Here is a 19,502-nt window from a genome sequence, read left to right on the forward strand (position 1 = left end):
CATAGCATTGATTGAATCAAAGTAAATTATTGTGAATTGTTTTTGATATTGGAGTGAACTTTAAAGGACAATAGAATGCCAATATATTGCAAAAAACAAAGCTGTCAAAATTCATGCAAACAGCATCAAACCGCTTCACATAGGAAGAAAATAAGCATCATCTCAATAAGCCACATCTCTGAATACAGTGTTAAATTTATAAAAAATAAAAAATCTCATCAAATCTTTGAAAACGTTGATGTATGGAAGTTTTACAGCCTGTTCATTGGAGGAAATGGGTATATAGATTGAAGGGAAATTTTGTTTTCTGTTATAAATTTAATAATAAAATTTCACCACAAAATACAACGAAAATTTGTATCACAATAATAATTATTCATAAGATCATCACAATTTAATATATAGAACTTGTTTTATTCCATACAATATATATAATATATACATACAAAAATGCAATAAATATATAATATATATTCACATGATATACTATTCTCTCAATTATCATTATTTTTATGATTATTCGAGTGTTATCTATAAAAAATATTTACAGGATAATGATAAAAATGCAGGCTCAGCCGATATTATATTCATTTTCAAGCAACAACGACTGGGATGAAATCAATTTTTTAGTTCCAATAGGAGTATTCTATTAATATCCAACAATATTATTCCCTATCAACAGACTAGATTTGCTTAAATCATTCTGCAACAATGCAGGATATATTTGTTACACTTCGGAGAGAACAGCAATATTTTTAAAAACTACGATATGGATTAATTATTCCAGTGATAATGATATTAAAGCTCAATTTTATTACAAATACAATTTTTACAGGTTGGAGACATGAGAAGTGGGCTGCACATACAATTTTCTAAAAATATCTTCGATTGGACAAAGATGATATTGTTCAAGTGAATTAACAAATTTAACATCAAGTTCATAGTTTTCCAATTCAATGGAAATGATATTTAATTTTTATATGTTTAATAGGTCTGTCAATCTTATCTCGTATATCTGGACACGATATACATTTTAAATGCATCCTAAAGAAAGGTGGCATCCATCGATAACATAGCTTACAGAGAAACAATACTCTTTTCCACTTTAAAATTCATTGAAAAATTGAACCAAATGATATTAGACCTCATCCAATCATCATAAAAACTAATGTGGTTATTTTTCAAATGTCATTCAGTTAATCGTATTCGCAGTATCGAAACATAAATGCATCCAGGCAGTGTTAATGGCATATTTTATCATGAATACATTGAGATCATAATAATCATATTGATTGGAGAATATACTTTTTAAATTACAATTCATTAAAGTCACACGATCGAGTATATAGTTTATGGTAGTTGAAGAGGGAATGACTTGGGAAGTTTATGATACATTTGAGCTTAGAGAATAGAAATTTTCAAGTAGGATATGAGATAGTCACATGGGTAATTTCAATTCTATTGGGCCAATAGTTGTATTATTGGTATATTATTTGAACAACGTTATATCTTATTTCAAGTGTCTGTCCATTCACTCTATTTAAACCGATTCTCGTATTCATACAGGGAAAAATAAATCATTTTCAAAAAACGTAAGAAATTTTTCATGTACCGGTACTCTAAATGTATAACGGATATCAAAGCTATTGACATTAAGCTCATATTCTAGAAAATCATGATTGGCTACTGCAAAAGTATGAAATATAGGCTACATCCATAAATTGAAATATAAATAGAGATATGGCAGTACTTTGTATTCTGGTTCACTTATTTGTTTCATATAGATATTATTTCAAGAGTTCAAAGACCACAAAGAGTTTTATAAAATTGAAAAATCTCCAAAAACTCTTCCGTGATTCATTCCGAGAAGACTTTTTATAATTTATTGTTTGCGGACTATCGGAATTTTACTCAACATAACTAAATACTTTTACTATGCACATGAATTAATATTATTAGCATTACACATAGGACATGTTGGAGAGCTTAGAAGTTTCGAAAAGTGACAACGTAGAACGTATGCCATGCCTCAATACTATATTGGTTGAAAAACATGCAAACTACTCTTATGGTATGTATGTATGGACTGATAAAAAGATGGACAGAGAGTACACAAATCCAAAATATCTCAGAATAATAATTTCATATTGGAAAATTTTTAGCACACATTCTCATCACCAATAAGATAATATCTTGAATTTGTTTCTCTTTCGATTTCTTGGGTCATTCCAGATATTTACTACCTGTTGCATTTATAGCTACATTCAATTCTAAAATTGAAGGCAAGTGAACCATTCCAGATATTAAAAAATGCCTGCATCCAGATTTGCAGGAAGATATAAAATTTGTTATCTCTCTCCAACAATAATTATTGAAAAAATTCAGAATACTAATTCTTACAAAACCTACATTCTTTTCAACTTTCACTATCTATTCACCATTTGAACATTCTCTACCATTCTTTCAACTTTCACTGCCCATTCACCATTTGAACTCCCTATTATCGTTTCAAAGGACATTGGGAAATATTCCACTAGAAGAATGGATTCAAATATCTCATACAAACCACGTAAACCTCATAATCTTCCTCCTAAGTTTCTGATTTTTCAACAAAAATTCCTCATATTGCATCTGGGACAACACTCTCTATGAACAAAACTGAAAATATTATTTTTCAATTATTAAATCACTCCTTGAGCGACTTAAACCTCTAAAAAAATTATACTACAGTTTATGCCTGGTGAAATCTTAAATCGCAGCTCTCTAGACAACTATATAATTCATTATACAAGCCTGTGAATCCTCAAATTGCAACTCTTTAGACAAGAATAAAATTCATTATACAAATAAAATTATTCATCATTCATTCATTCATTAAGCGACGTAAGCTTGCCCCTTAGTTTCTCAATATTTTACTATTTATAAAAACATTTATTGATTTATTCCTTAAGCGACGAAACTCCATTACTTGCCCTTTAGTTTCCGGTTTTTCAAAATCCTATACATCTTCAAATAACATCAAAGAGCCTTTATACAGACAACATCAAAATTTATTATTTTTCAACTATATATTCACTCTTTAAGTGACGTAAACCTCTTGAACTTCCCCCTCAATTTCTGGTTTTTCAACAGCCTGTGTATCCTCAAGTTACAACTGGGACCCCCAATAAACAAGACCGCAATCTTGCCCCCCTCTTCGAGAACATTGACCATGTTCTTGAGCGCTTCAGTTCCCACGTCCTTGGCACTGAGCTGAAGCACTGTTCCCGGGAACCGTTCCCTGACACACTTTCCGAAGCCGGACGCCTGACCGGGGGTGAGCGGCACGCCGACTATGGACAACCAGCTGAGGTAGTTGAGGTTGGCGACGCACGTCTGCAGCAGGAAGTGCTCCAGCGATGCCTTGTGGATGGTGTCCGTCACCACCAGACCGTTCAGTTTCAGATAGCTCAGCGAGCATGTCTTCAGGCAACGACCGATTGTGCGCAACGTGCGCTCGCATTCTTCTAGTGATATCTGCAAAAAAAATTAAAATAATTCAATCAAATAAGTAGGCTTCCCACTTGACTATAAAAAAATCACACACAATACGCCCACAATAGTTTTATAACTATTACTTATCTCATTTTTATTTATAAAATAGCATTATAGTACCCTTTTTTGTAATCAATATAAAATAAAAGATCATATATTTCAAGGGTTCTCAGCATTTACTTGTATCATTTTTCAAAGCTATTCGAGTTAGATAGCCTACTAACAAGTTACAAGTAACAGGTACGTATAGTAAATCCGTATAGATCTTCATTTCAGAAGTTAGTGGTAGCAGTTAATGAATGGAATCTAGAGGATAAATTTTATCTACATAACAAACTATGAAGTTCCAGAAAACTATGAAAAATATTTTTCTCAAAATATTAATTTTTGACAAATTAATTTTATTTTCATGGAGTTACTCAATTTATTATTGAGAGGGATACGAAGAGTAGGTACCGACCCTCCAGTAACTAATCTTAAGACTCTGCAGCGATCGGAAGTGCATGCAAAGAGTCTGAAAGAATGCGACGAGCGTCTTGTCATCGATGAGAAGTGGGTTGGAGTGGGTCGAATTCTTGTCAAGGCTCAGGTCGAGGTCGCTCAGGTGAGTGAAGCCTCGCAGGAACGGAAGGAGCAGTGGTCCACGGAGAGCTAGTCTATCGTTGACGGTAACCTGGAATAAAATAATATTTATTAAATAGATTTATGTAATAGTTTACATCCATCGATTCATTTATTGATGAACTCTGACGTTTTTTTCAACAATTCGTTTTGAACAATTCGTTTTTTTCAACAAATATTTCACATTTTTTTACATGATTCAATAAGGGTCGCTTCCTCCAAAGCTGGGGTGACTATTAAACCCGTTTAATGAATGTATGGTTTAATTCTTTATAATGTGTTTCAATTGAGTAGGCTGATGGTTTAAACTAGAATTTTGAGTCAAACTTTTTTCGAGAATGCAACCCTTGATTTTCAACTGTTGGAGAAAGGATAATTATTTGAATTATGGAACATGTATAACAATATTCATACTGGGTCGTGCTGGGTGAGTACGACACCAAGAACTTGTAAACCTAGTACTTGTGAAGATGCGTGTATATCAATGACTGGGCCAACAGAAATGAGGTGCCAATTGCTTGGCTTAATAGTGTATTCATTGAATACTTTTTTAATTGAATACTTCATACTGTAGATAGGTGGTGTCTTCATTTGAGAGTATGTGAAGGTACGAACGCATATTTTCCATACATAAATGACCTTCATCAGTTATGATTGGGTGTGAAAGACAAGGCGCGACCCTCCCCTCACGGTTAGACAAGCCTTCGGTGAGAGCAATTTTGTGATAGAACCTATCACATTTCGACAAAAAAATCCGATTGAAATAGCGACCATACCTGAAATCCGCCGAGCCTGAGAAACACGACCGTCTGACTCTGAAAGTCGGCCGGCAGGTAGGCCAGCAGCTGAGCGATGGAATCACCGTGACCGCCACGTGACCCGGCCGTGATCCGTCCGTGTCCGCCCAGGCGTCCGTCGTGGATGGCGACGTGCAGACGGCAGTTCGCCAACACCAGGTCACGGACAGATGTCGCCTGCAGGAACGCCAGAAATACAGGCAGCGAACCTTCTTCCTGTTGGTCACACAACATCATTCCAGAAATCATTAAATGAAATTCATATTATAATAATGATAATAAAATATTGTTATAGTTAGATCAAAAATCATGATTGTTGAGTAAATGATAATTGATAATGATAGTTTAAATTGGAATTTATTGTGAAATGAAAATTGGAATTCAAATCTATTGGACAGAAATCATTCAGGTACAGTGTAGTGAGTATGAAATAAATTCATCAATAAATCAGATTTCGCATTCAAAAGAACGTAATTGTTTTCAATATTATAATTTTATGCGTCATAATTGATATGAATCGATATTGTGAATTCCTTCATAATTGAAAAACACCGTTTTATCTTTGTGGAATCCACATTTATTAGACTACATTTTCGTGTTGGAACCAAAACATCTTCAGCTGTAGGCTACATCATCAGTAGCCTACAGTAGATTTTAGCTCGAAACTGCAATTTTGTGTTTAAATCTAATTAATGTGGATGTGACGACCAGAATTAAACTGAGTTTTTTCATATTATAAGAGTTTTTTTATTAAGAAATCGATGTGGATAATATGAGAAGATAAAATTGATTGTGAGAAGAATTCAATTAAAGAGACTTTGCTCACCTCTATCCGGAACGTCCATCCTTCCAAGCTCAACAACCTGAGACTTGTGTTCTTGATGAGTGCCTGACATACGAGCTGCGTGGGCCCATCATCCAACACCAGGCGCTGCGACCCCAAATCCAGTAGCTGCAAACTACTATTATCAGCCAGGCCCAGCAGAACCGGCAACACCTCACCCAACCGCGTTGCACCCTCCAGTCGCAGTGCGTCCAGACACCCTGACCGTCGCATTGTTTCACCCAGACATAGCGCGTCTTCAGCCCCCAGCAGACATTTGCTCACGTTCAAACTCCTCAGTTTGCAGCTCGGGTCACGGATCGCTTCAAACACATCGTGGAAGCCGGAGGACGAATGTAGAGCCGCATCACAGGAGGGTAGAGGGTGGAAGAGACGTTGGAAAAGTACGGAGTCTGAGTTGCGTTTGGAGTCGGTGGTGGTGCTATAGCCGTCGAGGACGTAGTTTTGGAGCGGCTGTCTTGGCAGGGTGGCGGGACGGGTGAGGCTGTTGTAGGCGCCTAACGCTCCCCGTGGCAGAGAGCTGAAGTAGTAAGAGTTGGTCTTCGGTGATACCTGTTGCTGCGCTGCTTGTTTCACCGTCGAGTACTGGCCACTGCTGCTCATGCTTCCTGAGCCTTCAACAGAAATGAGACATTAATATTTTTGAAAGAACAAGGTATAAACTATTATCGAAATGTCAATCTAAGTTCTGTTAAGAAGTTTATTTATTCCATTACAGAATTAATCAACAATAACAATGTTATCGCCTCGTGGATATGACAAAAAAATCAGTAGGCAAAATGAACTTATTTGAAAGTAGGTAGTTTACCTCGAAAAATGAATACCACAGCAGAGATTAACCCACTTAGCCCTGAATAATCCAACCTATTTTGGGTTTATTAACGAACAGCAGAGTTTTGAATTCTAAACCAATAATAAAGTGGCAATTGGTAGAAACGTCAACCGTGATTAAGAGTGAATTCAGATTCACCAGATTCACATTCTGTAGTAAAGTCCATGAAGAATATCAAAGAAAACTTTGGGAAAATAATCCCTTCACCCCTCGACGAGCCAATTTAATTTAAATAGGATTCTCTTCCACTAGTCTGGCAAAACTGATAAAAGGGGTAAGAATACAGAGGCCATACTCATATGATTCATAATAACAAAGATTGAGTTTGTAGACTGTAAATGAAACTCATCATTGCAAAATAAGGGTTGTATCAATCATTCCAAATTTGATTTTTTGATCCACTACACCTTATATTCAATTTCAAGCTTATTCCAATTACGCTGTTTGAAAGCATTCCTTATCGATAGCATGTACACACCTATGATTTTTCTAGTTTCTTACCAATAGCATGAATACTACCCATTCAATCAGAAGGGTCTGTACCTGTGGAAGAAGGCGGATCCTCCCTCCGCATGCCCCAACTACCCGACAGATTCAATGCTACCAGTGGCCGGCAGGTGAGGAGGCCAGCTATGGCCTTGAGGCCATCCCGACCGCAACCCAGGTGCGGCAGGTGCAGCACGTTCACCTGAGGGGCGCACCTGAGTGCACCGCACAGCTGGGCCACCTGAGCTGTGCTCAGGTTCAGGTCCAACACCAGCTTGCTAAGGTTGGCACTGGCAGCGTGCGTCAGGCCTTCCGACAGAGCGTCTACTAGGCACTGGAACCTGTTGGAAGAAAATTGGAAATTGGAAAATTAATCGAAAGATTGTTGAAGAAATTGGAAAATTTAAAGAAGAATGAAGTTTTTGAGTCTATCGACAGGAATTGTGGGAGTACTGTGGGAAAATTATAAAGAGTTCACTGTCATATTGGTAGATCAAGGACCATATTTATTAGAATTGTCACTGATAAGACCATCATTTCAATTTCGTTACATGCCAGATCAAACAATTACCAAACAAATAAGCTATTTTCATACACATCTTTTTTAGACATACGATTTTTCCACGTCCTTATAAACTCTACCAGATTGAATGGAGCTTGGGAAATTCTTGACTGCATGACTGTTTGTCAAGTTATATTGAATCTTATAAAATTTATAAGAACAGCAAAAAATACGTATGAAAATTGATGTGTGTGTAACTAGACATACTGAAGGAGGTAGCATATTCTTCAAAAATATCATGATGGCTATGTGAAGAGTTTTGAAAGTAGACTATGTACACATTCAAATGTAGCATTTTCAGATCGCTCAGGGTTCAATTATTTCAACAACTTTTTCAAAAGACTATTTATAATGAATCTGAGGCTATGTCTCAGTGCGAAACGCATTATGGCGACGGTAGCGGGACAAATTTTAAACCGAGGCAGAGAAAACTTGTAAGATTGTTTTATTCTATGACCGTGATTGAATGGTTGAAATTTGAATATGGGAGAGTATAAGGTATGTAAATTCCAAGTTTTTTTTCAGTTTTTTTCTAAATTTATTTATTTATTTATCCATTACAGAAAAAAGAAGACTACAGGCATCAAGCCCAAAACAACTCCACTACAATTTACAATCAAATTATAGAGTTCGGTAAGTAAATAATTATTACTGACCTATCATGCACACTATCCTCGAGACAAGTGATGACCAGCTCGAAAGTGTGCAGCCGTGCCTTGGGAAGTGTGGTCTTGACGTAGACGGCCAGCCTTTCCACCTCGGCGGCTGTGAACTCATGACCTAGCAGTGACGATATCCTCACAGTGCGAACGCTGTCGTTGGCTGACAACGCTGCGAAGAACGAGTCCAGAAGGGGCTCGCAGTCTTCGCCCTGAGGAGAAGAAGAGGATGGTCAGCTGGATAGAATCATATTCAATTATCATAATTATTATAGTCGGAAGAGTTTGTGATGGAGATTCTTATAATATTGCAGTCTGAATCAGTTGCATAAATCAGTTATCTAGTTATTAGATAACTGGTTCATGTAATGTGTATTTTGTTAATATAATTATATAACAGCATATATAACATATATATAACTACATCATTGTTTTACTTGAATGAATAAATGAATCATCAAATATGACTTGAGAAAGTGAATCATGTAGAGACATTGAAAGTTATTGACAATTCCAGTGATAAGATTGTCTTGAAACCCAGCGAGAACGGAAAGAACTATTGAAAACAGACTACTATTAATGATGAACAATCAAAGATCCTAAAACGATATAGAATTATTAATTCTTTGTTATATTCCAGGAAGTTATATACCTTTCAATCATATTATTATATAGTAGGTACCTATAGAGCACTTCCAATTCAAATATTGACAATTAACGATCATTTTTGAAACTAATTGACAGCTTAAGACAATCAAACAACGTTTTAAGTCTATTCAATTATTAGAACAATCAAAATCATTTTTAAACCAGGGTCATGGCTGTGGCTGATTACCAGTTTGAAATCATAGTTATTAAATGTTCACATCCAGTTTAAAACAAATCAGAAAGTTTATTACCCGTTTGAAATCGATTCGATTGTACAGCCAGTTTAAAACAACCAGAAATCTAAATAGTTTGAGATATTCTTGTTCTAAACAAACAATATTTTGTTTCAATGGAGTAACCTAGGCAAGGTTACTGGAAACTTTTGGCTGTGAACTTTCCTAACCATGGGCAAGTTTCCAGTCAAAAGAATGAGCTGTTTCCTTAGTAATTTAATTGTGAATGAATACCTTATCAAACTGAAACACCAGCTCCAACGCTTCCAGGGTACAAGCGTCACTTCTCAAGACACTTGCCCAACCTTCGAGTTCAAGAGGCGCGGTATGCACCAGGGGGGGCACCAGCCCCTGGCCACCCTCTGCGCCCATGTGAGGGGGCGGTTGACCCGTAGCACCCCCTGCAGACCCCCCTGCAGCGCCCACCAGTCGGCACACTGCGGCCACGTTCAGTTCGGAGGGGCCGGCAGCTTGAAGCAGGGAGAACAGGGTTCGGGTGGGTAAGTCAAGGGGGCTCAGTTGGCCGAATACCTGCGGAAGAACGAAGTATTACGTAAGTACAAAAATACAAACATACATTCCACAAATTCATTGTTATTTTTCTAGTTTTTATGAATGGAGTAAGCATACAATTCAGAATACAAATAAGAAGATTTTCACTTAAACCCTTGCTTACAGATGAATTCCTGTTCCTGCGGAATAGAAAAAGATTGCTCTTATACTAGGAGTATATGATACATTCGTAGAATGTAGTCAATAATTGTATATTGACCATTGGTTGTTATGTTAGTGTTTCTGCACATTTTCGTTTCGCAAAGGTGTTAACTCTCATAAAAATAAATTTAATTTTTTGTCAAGCAGAGTAGAAATGCAATGAAGCGTTTTCAGCTTTATGGTAGCTCTACCAAGCATCACAGTAGATCAGAGAAGAATGTACAATAAAATTGATGTTTTCACCGTTCAAAGTGAACCGTAACTCATTGTGACTCTCCTTTACACATATATGTGGTAATCGCTAACTATTCCTAACATCTTACAAATATGTGGGCAAAACTAGAGAAAACTTATACAAACTTGAACTTAAGATTGTTCGCTTGTTGAGCGATTCTTAGGATTTCTCCATTGGTTAAGCTTTAAAACACGTTCAATCGATGTATGGTTGCATTTTCGAGTCAATTGAGTCAGCTGATGGTTCAAACTAGAATTTGAGCTCAACGTTTTCGGATTATGCGACCATTAGTAATTTAGAAAACTTGAATGAGAGTGAATAACTTGATGAACACACCAAATGGCCCTTCTTGCCGAGTAACCCCAGCAGAAACCTGAGCACGAGGACACTGCTAGGCTTGACGCAGCCGGCCGCCAATCCGGGCAGATCCTCCAGTTCACGACGCAGGATGTTGGAGTAGTGGACGACCGACGACAGGTAGTATGCGGCCAGGAACTCGGCCAGCGACCGGTGCAGCGGCGTGTAGTGATCGGGCCGCTTCTTCTGCGCATGCGTGCGACCGAAGTTTAAGCCGCGCATCAGGAAACCCAGCTCAGTCACCTCCAGACCGCCGCCTCGGCAGTGGGCTCTGACAAAAATAATATTAAAATTTATCAACTTCAATATCGATAGGCTGATGAAGCTTCTTATCAGGAGTAAAATGCATCCTAAAATTCTAAATCGTCAATGCACAAAACAAGGAAGATAGCACGGCTCCGTCGTCCGAAGACGTAGATATTCGTCTCGAGACGAAACTATTTCGAGTCACGCTACATTAGTTGTGTAAAGGGTAAAGAGTGAAAACCTTTACCCTTCAGCATTGACGACGTTTCGACCAGTTGTTGGTGATCTTTAGACAAAAAACTGAATTTTGCTATAACGGTACATAACCTTGGTCCAAGGTTTTATTATTATAGTATTGGAGCAAGAGTCAGTCTCGTCAGTCTGAAAATGACCAACGACTGGTTAAATCGTCATCACTGCTAAAAAGTGAGTTATATCATGAACAAGAACAAGTCAAAACTTCGACACTGATGAAATGGAAGTGTTTCTCACACTTGAAAGGTGTTTTCAAATACAAAGGTTTAATCAAAAGTGGAAAATGATGGATAACAACACAGTTACTATTTACTAAGGTCAGCCTCTAAGGCAAATAAATCTAGTACCCAAAGTCCTCAAAGATTCAATAAATCGAATTGCTAAAGCGGAAGTCACGCTATTTATATATTATACATTGGCCAGCCACTAACGTAACTTTTCATCGTATGAATATTTTTGATTGTACAGCAACAAAATCTGAACGTGATTCAACATAAGAACAATGTTTATCGTTGTTGTACAGTTGAAAATGTTCATAAGCTCAATAGTGAGGAGCAAAGTTATTCAATAATTGGAAATAGCTCTTTCAAATTTTCAACAAGAGCTTGAAAAATATTATGGATGATATGTACTCTCAACACTCAATAATAACATTAGTAAATCAGTGAAAGATTATCAGCTTTTTCAGTCTCCACTGATTTACTCAGAACTCAAGCGTGGAACACTCAACACTGATATTGACAGACTTGTCCTAATCAAATTCACCACCCTGAACTTCTCTGACCGATACACATCAGTTTAGCTTCGATTATTACGAGAAGTAGAATGGAGAAGTTGTTAGGTCGGGCGAGAAAAGTTCGAAATGAAGTTCAATTCCAGATGCAGGAGTGAAGTTGAAGTGAAGTAGGAAAATGCTGAAAAGAGCATAGCACTCGGAAAAGCGGTCGGGAAAGCGGAGAGCTGTCAGAGAAAAATTTCCAGCTGTCTAAGCTCCAATATCCGAGTCGCTAAGCTAATAAAAAAGTGTGTGGAACATCTGACAGAGCTTTCTTCTCCTTCCACTTCTTCCCTTTTCTATTTGTTCTTTCTATTCTTCTACATTTTTCTTACATCTCTTAGTCCGTCCTCTTTCTTTTCATTATTTTCTTCATCCTTCATTTGATGTGATTTGCTGAGGGCTGAAAATTATACCTACAAGATGAGGCTTGAGTTTGATGTTTTCTTACCTCTACTATTCCATCATTATCAAATATTATTTCCTCGTTCTCTTCTCATCGACATTCTCATGTTCGCCAGTTTTCCACCTACATTGATTCAATTTCTTGTCCGTTGTTGTATTTCCTTCTTATTTCAGTTGATGGGTTCATATTTTTCTTATTGTGCTTCAATTCCTCTTCAATCACTCTGTTATTATTCCCATCAGTGACTTCTACCAGGCACTATCCTCACTGATCTCCTCCATCACATTATGATTCTCCACCAGTTTTCTCAATCGTTCTATCCTTTTTTATGCTTATCTCCTCTCAATATTATTTTCCCCTCTTTCACATTCCTTCACATTTCTTCTATAATCCTACTAACTTCTTTTCTCTTTTCACTCTTCTTCGTATTCTACATTCTCTCTATATTCTTCATTTTCGTAGCCCTCATATCTCTTTGAATATCTTCTCTTATAATTTTTTTCTCATCAATACTCTTCTAGGTACTCTTCTTAACTTGCAAATTACATACAGTACCTGAGCAATACCATCCTTCTACTGTGACCCAAGTTCAATCTTCCACCCCATCTCTCAAATCCATCAGATTTTTCCATTTGTTGTCTACCCTTTCTCTCTCTCTCTCTCGCCTTTCCTCGAGGACAGCGACCTCTCAATAATGTATCCGCTGCACTTTCCATCAAAAGTTCTGCTCAACAAAAATCTCGGGAACTTTCTCCAGTTCGCGTCCTAAAATTTTCGCCATCTTATTCGATACATTCATATCGGCAGAAAAGTTGCGTCTTGTGAGAGTGTGAGTTGAAAACTTCCAATAAATTCCAGGAATGTAATAGGATTTTGACCTGAAAGTTCTTTAAGTGTATCTCGGATTATAACTAAGCGTATTGAATGAACATATTTAAAGTTATCAAGATCACAAAAAAATGTGTTAACGAAACGAAATACTGATTACATTTCTTACATTAGCCTACGTGTAGTTATTGCCATCTCTTACGTTGTCTTCCAATCAATCTTTTACCTTCTGGTCTATGATTTGATACATGTAGGTGAATTTCTCACCTAATTTCGGAATCCGTGTAAGAAAAGCGATCCTCTTTGACACAGGTCAGAGCCAGCTTTCCAAACTCGGCGAGTAGTTTCTTGCAGTGGCCGGGCAAATCCGGGGCGGCGCCATTCAGGGGAGAGTTGAGCGCGTCTCCGCGTTTGATCAGGCTTCGTCTGATTAGACACTTGAACAGCGACTGCAAAAAGGAAGATTTCATTCCACCTCAGATCGAAAAGAAGATTTTTACATGATATATCTTACAATATCAAACTTCGTCTAATTAGACACTTGAACAGTGACTGGAATAGGAGAATCTCAATTTATCCAATCTCGAGAAGCCGAAATTCAACATGATATCTCTTACAACATAATATAAATCAACAAAAATGAATTGGAACTAAGAAGCAGAATTTCAACATGATATCTCTTACAACATAATATAAATCAACACATATGAATTGAAACTAACACATCCTTCACAATAGAGGATTACAACAAATTCCAACACATTACTTAAATGCAAAAAATGCATCATAATATAAAGTTCAACGTAGTTATTTTCTGAAAAATGAAAAAATTAATAATTGGAATATGAACTACATGTTCAAGAAGGAGAAGCATAACACAATACTATACAATACAACATAAAAATCAGCACACTTTAATTGAAATTAACTCATCCTACACAGTAGAATACATGATACAACTAATTCAAAGACATTGGAAGAATGCAAGGAGATACATTGAAACATACTATAAAAATAAAGTAGAGTTGATTTAAAATAAACAATATAAGGCAACAATATCAGGGGAAAGCTGTTCTCCTCTTTCAACCATTGGTATTGTCCAGAATGAGATTTGTTACCTATAAAAATTATCATATAGATTCTAAATCAGTCGAAGTCAAAGTACATAAGGGTACTTACTGGCTTGACATTGTTGAATCTAGTCCCGCTAGGCCTTTCACTAGAACCAATTCACTGTTACTATTACAATTATCTACTATTGGTTTTCACTTATTACTGTAACTTTCACCATTACTAGATGATTTTTCATATGAATTATTTCTCACCTGATGCAGGTCTAGTGATTCGGAAGGTAACCGACATCCCGTCTCGTCGAAGAGGACGCAGAGCAGCAACCAACCCAGGGGCCAGCCGCAGAGAGGGCGCAGAACAGCCGGGCTCGACGTCACTTGTTCCAGGAATGTGTCTGCTAGACCCGGTTCCTGTCCACACAACGATATATTTCTAACAGATCGATACATTATTGTTCTGAATTTGAAATATTACATGTAAAAAACCGTTATAAAATTACAGACGTTACTCACTACATTTTTAAGATAGTATATTATTGTTCTGAATTTGAAATATTCAATTCAAAAGAACGGTAGTAGAATTGAAGAAATGACTCATTATATTTCCAAAAAAGTTGCTGAAAGGGTGGCCACTAACGACAGGACAAGAATGTGTCGTGCATAATGTGAACGGACATTTCATGAACAAAAAAAAAACTGTTTCAAAGCACCTTCTAACATAGAATAGACTTCTAAAACAATAAATAATAATAATATCGAGTGACCTGGCTGGCTCAGGTCTGGTGTCAGAGTTTTCAGGTCGCAACTGATCAATTTCAGGGCCTCTGACATGACCTAACGACTGCTTTTTAGGCAGCCGGGACCGACGACTTAACGTGTCCATTCGAAACACGGGAGTGGCCCGAGATAAATATCTTGCCCGGGCCGGGATTTGAACCCGGGCCTCTGAATCATAAAGCCAGCATCTGATCCACTCGACTACGGCCACTCCATAAAACAATAAATAAACCACTGCATAATCACAAATAATTATAATGATTCAAAAATAATTTAGCCTTAGATAGAGCGTATCATAATATCCGTATCAAAAGAACTCTAAATACAAATTAAATTAAATCCCAATTTATTGTGTCATAACTGTTATTAATCAAAAGAAACAATTCCTTTCATGAGCATAGTACCATAGAGAAATAATTACTAATATTCTTCTATTAGTAATATCTTATCTCTGATAATACGCTACTGTTTGATAATGCTCAAAAATGGCAATAGTCTATCTTGATTATGTTGTGAATATACAACGTGAATGGTTGATTTGAAGTTTCTCACCTTATTTGAGGAGAAGAATGAATAAACCAATCGCTGTACATGCTTCCAGTCGAGTCCTTGCAGAAGTAGCCGCCTCTGCACAAAAGGTGCCAGCTCAGCATTCCATCCGGGACAGCAGGTAATTAGCAACCTGCATGAAATAAATGTTTGAAATCGAGATCATGAACATTTCTATAGCTAACGATCAATCAAGATGGAAAAACTTAGAGTAGTTGTGGAGCTGAAATCGTGATAAGCTGATCGATTTAAATAGTTCAACAGCTGAACATAACTCTGTCTCACTCCCACACACGCACTCGCATCTTCCATTATCGACAGGCGACAAAATTAGCAGCTATTTTCCCAAGGATGAATAATTATTATCCTTTTCATGTCCTTCACCAAGCTTACCTCAGTCATAAATAGTCATCAATTTATTTACCAAGTCACCAAGAGTTAGGTGGTCAACAAGGTTAAAACTTGACAAAGTTCTTGTCAGAGCACGCTACTTGAGTACTAAGTACTGAGTACAGTACTGCAGTGTCCGCAGTGTCCAGTCTCAACAAAGTAAGCGGAACTATGACATCATAGCATTGCCATACAGTAAAGATACCGTTCAATACCTAGATTATTTTGTCTATGGTGCGTGCTAAACGAGACAAAACTAGTTCATTTCTGAAACTTCAAATTCAATATCAATATTTGTTCTGTAAAGTTTTAAATGTTTTCTCCTTATAGGACAGATGAAATTAATAATATACTCTGTGGACTTCCACCGGGTTCACCTTGATTGATATTGCTTCATTCAAAGACAAAGTGGAATAGACTTTTACCTTATTTTGAATAAACTAAGGTTCATAAACGAGGAAATCGACAATAACTTACCCCTCAGATCCATCATATTCTATTTATTCAATTTCAATTGAAGCGGGTTGGAAGGTTTAATAATATCTAGTAACTAAATCTATTGCAGTTCTTGAAGATCGTATTATAAAGAATTTGACTATTCAAATTAGACTCGACAATTTTTAGTCATTTACATTGAAAACTGATGAATTTATTCTCGATGTAATAATGATGGATTGAACAAGCTGACCTTGCCAAGGTAATGAGACAGCGAGCCGCCCCTGAGCTCCCTGAGGGGCACAAAGAGGGCCAATTGGATGGGGTTGGAGTCATGGTCATGGGTGGCCCACGAGTGCAGAACACGAAGCGCCAGCGTCGTCTTGCCGCTGCCGGCCGACCCCTCGATCAGCACGCGTCGCGGCGCCTCGTATACCATCCCGTCTGTCGTCTACAAATGCAGGAATTCAATCAATTACAATGAATTAATAACCAACTATCTAATAATAGTAGTAAAAGAGTGTAGTTAAGAATTGTTTGAATTATTGAATAAAGCCTAGTAAATGAAATTTTATTTCATTTAAAAAGTAAACCTTTTTGAGAAAAAGTTTGTCAAAAAAAATCAAAACAGTAAATTATTGACACAGTCCAGAGTGTATTATTGAATAGTAGCCTAAGGCCCATTCTTTGTTGGACGCCAAGCTGCGATAACAAGTAGGCATGCCACATACAGCACAATGTTGTATTTAATTTCAGGCTGATAGCTGATCAATCTATGTTTTAGTCATGCTTGTGCATATGAGCCTCAGTTGAAATGATGATTAAAGCGATTGAATCAATGGAAAAAAATTGTAACAAAAGAAATGAATCTTTCAAAAAGTATATTGTTGAAAAATTGGATTATCAAAATTAATAATACAGGTAGGTTTTGTTCATTCGACCGCAGCCGACAACCAAGGAAGAATATCTTTCCAGCTCAGCTCCAGTAGGCTACTATCAAGCTGAATTATTCCGACATATGAGTATCATTGAACGCGTCTGGTACATTATCAGTAAACGGTTCCAATAGGTTATTAAGATTAGTATCCATACTCGTTCTTCTGGACTGAGTGAAAATAAGCAAATTAGAACTAATGAAAATTATAATTCTTTCGACTATGCCGGTAACGTTCACTATGGTACCGATAGGTGGGAATCCTACTTAATAGCATTCTATACTTAATTACATTCAACTACTTTATATTATTTATGTCGTGAATAGTTAAAAATTTCAAATTTTGAAAAACGTACCCTGACAGCGGAGAATATCTGGTCGATGCCTATGTAGTCCCGTGGCTCGGTCTCGGTTCTCGAGGAGGTAGAGAGAGGGGCGAGGAGGAGTGCTGGCTCGAAGTGGGCCGCACAAGTGGTCCCCGGGGGTAGAGGGGGCGCCCATGGTGGGGGGTAAACAGGGTCCCTGGCGGCTAACTCCCTGTAAAAAAAAAGTTGAAGTGATGATTTTGTGAAAACATTGATGAAGATATGATTTTTTGTAAATCAATAAAAAGAGAACCTTTAAATAAACAACATTTAAAATGGTAAAATTGGTAATTTAATTTATAATGGTATAACCCATCAATGGTGGTAAAATTTATTGCTATTCTAATACACTATTTTAGTTGTTTTCATACAGTATGTACACAAATATCAATTAGGGGGGTGTGTGAATTAACTTGAAGGTCAAGTGTACAGACATATCATGTCTGTTGAGAAAACAGCTTTATGATGACATACTGACATAGGCCTACAGATATATCTATGACTTAAATTGAATCGTTATTGATAATTTTCGACATCAGAGATGAATAACACTGTTTTTTACAGTGATATCTGTGAGGATTGCAATCTTTTTCTTGTCTTGTTGAACCAATTTCCAAAACCGATAGATTTGGGAGTTATCGTTCATCGAGCATTATTCTCAATTTGTTTTTGGAGTGAATCCTATTTCACACAAAATACAAAACCATCACTCTTTCAACCGTCTCTCTATCATGTCAGTCACCCTAAAAAATGAATATAATTTAACAATGGTGAAGTTGGTACTGCACTCTTTCTATTGTTTAATTCATATTATGTACTTTTATTGACTCTGCTCTTCTACTGGTTTGCATGATTATGCATATTGTGCTTGAGAATGGAATAATATCAGCATTTAATAATCAAATGTTGAGTATTATTCAAGTTTTTTTATTGTTTACATCAGCAATACAAAACATTCCATCAGATACCTATAACTAACAATTTGAAAATACTACTTCTAAAAGAAACATTATTATTATCATTGCTTTGTATTAGAATTCCAAATAAGACTTTAGATATCAGTACCTGTAGAACGCCCTGAGAAACCGCAACAACCGAGTGAGAGGATCTCTGTCTCTTTCCTTTTCGGGACTGCCGAGACTGCCACCCGTGCGTCGCGACGACGCCCTCACCGACGATATGTAGTGAGTGTCGCCTGCTATGGACGCCGGAGCAGTTGGCAGCATTGGCGAGTGCAGCGGTGAGCATGGTGGCGTTGCAAGGCTGCCATCCTAATAAAACAAAGAATATTTTTAAAAAACGATAATCGTCAATAATGTTTGGAAAGGTGGAGTGGAAAGCATTTGAGAAAGATTTCATGTTTCATGTAACCGCACATCAATTTCATAGTGTCAATGAATGAAAATGCAAATAAATAATATGAATTTGAATTTGAATATTTTTTCTGACTCATTCCCTTTCTGGTCCTCTGGACAGCATAACATCTACTTTTGTAAATGATTTTCTAATTGTGGGGTAAGGAAAAATGTATTAGATATTCATAATTGTTTATAAATTATTCCATGAAAGTGAATATGAATAATAATGATATGAAGTACACACAATACTACACTACTACACATACTATAATCCATAATAAATACTAGTGTACATTAGGACGAGAGTCTCTAGGTCGGTCTATCATCTGGTTAGTATTTGATAATGAAAATTTCACTCTCTTTTCAAGTCGTACCCAGGCTATTATTCTAAATACAACCTCTGATTATTGAAAATATCGGGGCACGGAGCTTCGTTCGTTATCTTTATTCATCGATAAACAGAACCACAGCCTACTTATCTAAAGTAAGCCATGACAGAACACAATTCTCTAAAATGATCGTGTTTATATTTCACAGCTGATTTCACAGAAGAATGTAACATTGAAACTACAATCATTTTTTTAGGAAAGTT

The 19,502-nt window shown here is 36.9% G+C and overlaps 1 protein-coding gene across 1 annotated transcript in view; it reads right to left on the reverse strand.

The window, feature by feature from the left end:
* Nucleotides 1-303: 303 nt before the first annotated feature.
* The window catches only part of LOC111057093, a 206,752-nt gene continuing 187,553 nt past the window's right edge, over nucleotides 304-19,502 (reverse strand). Inside the window, exons 3-16 of the mRNA XM_039427042.1 lie at nucleotides 18,618-18,823; nucleotides 17,544-17,724; nucleotides 16,507-16,704; nucleotides 15,432-15,584; nucleotides 14,358-14,513; nucleotides 13,300-13,481; nucleotides 10,502-10,793; nucleotides 9,451-9,747; nucleotides 8,333-8,547; nucleotides 7,172-7,455; nucleotides 5,779-6,410; nucleotides 4,932-5,168; nucleotides 3,995-4,207; nucleotides 304-3,516 (exon numbers count right to left, since the gene is read on the reverse strand). Of these exons, the coding sequence (XP_039282976.1) occupies nucleotides 3,073-3,516; nucleotides 3,995-4,207; nucleotides 4,932-5,168; nucleotides 5,779-6,410; nucleotides 7,172-7,455; nucleotides 8,333-8,547; nucleotides 9,451-9,747; nucleotides 10,502-10,793; nucleotides 13,300-13,481; nucleotides 14,358-14,513; nucleotides 15,432-15,584; nucleotides 16,507-16,704; nucleotides 17,544-17,724; nucleotides 18,618-18,823 (3,690 nt within the window). The 3' untranslated portion in view covers nucleotides 304-3,072. The remainder of the gene's footprint in view (nucleotides 3,517-3,994; nucleotides 4,208-4,931; nucleotides 5,169-5,778; nucleotides 6,411-7,171; nucleotides 7,456-8,332; nucleotides 8,548-9,450; nucleotides 9,748-10,501; nucleotides 10,794-13,299; nucleotides 13,482-14,357; nucleotides 14,514-15,431; nucleotides 15,585-16,506; nucleotides 16,705-17,543; nucleotides 17,725-18,617; nucleotides 18,824-19,502) is intronic.

Source organism: Nilaparvata lugens, chromosome 4 (genome assembly GCF_014356525.2).
Source record: "Nilaparvata lugens isolate BPH chromosome 4, ASM1435652v1, whole genome shotgun sequence".
NCBI classification, from domain to species: Eukaryota; Metazoa; Arthropoda; class Insecta; order Hemiptera; family Delphacidae; genus Nilaparvata; species Nilaparvata lugens.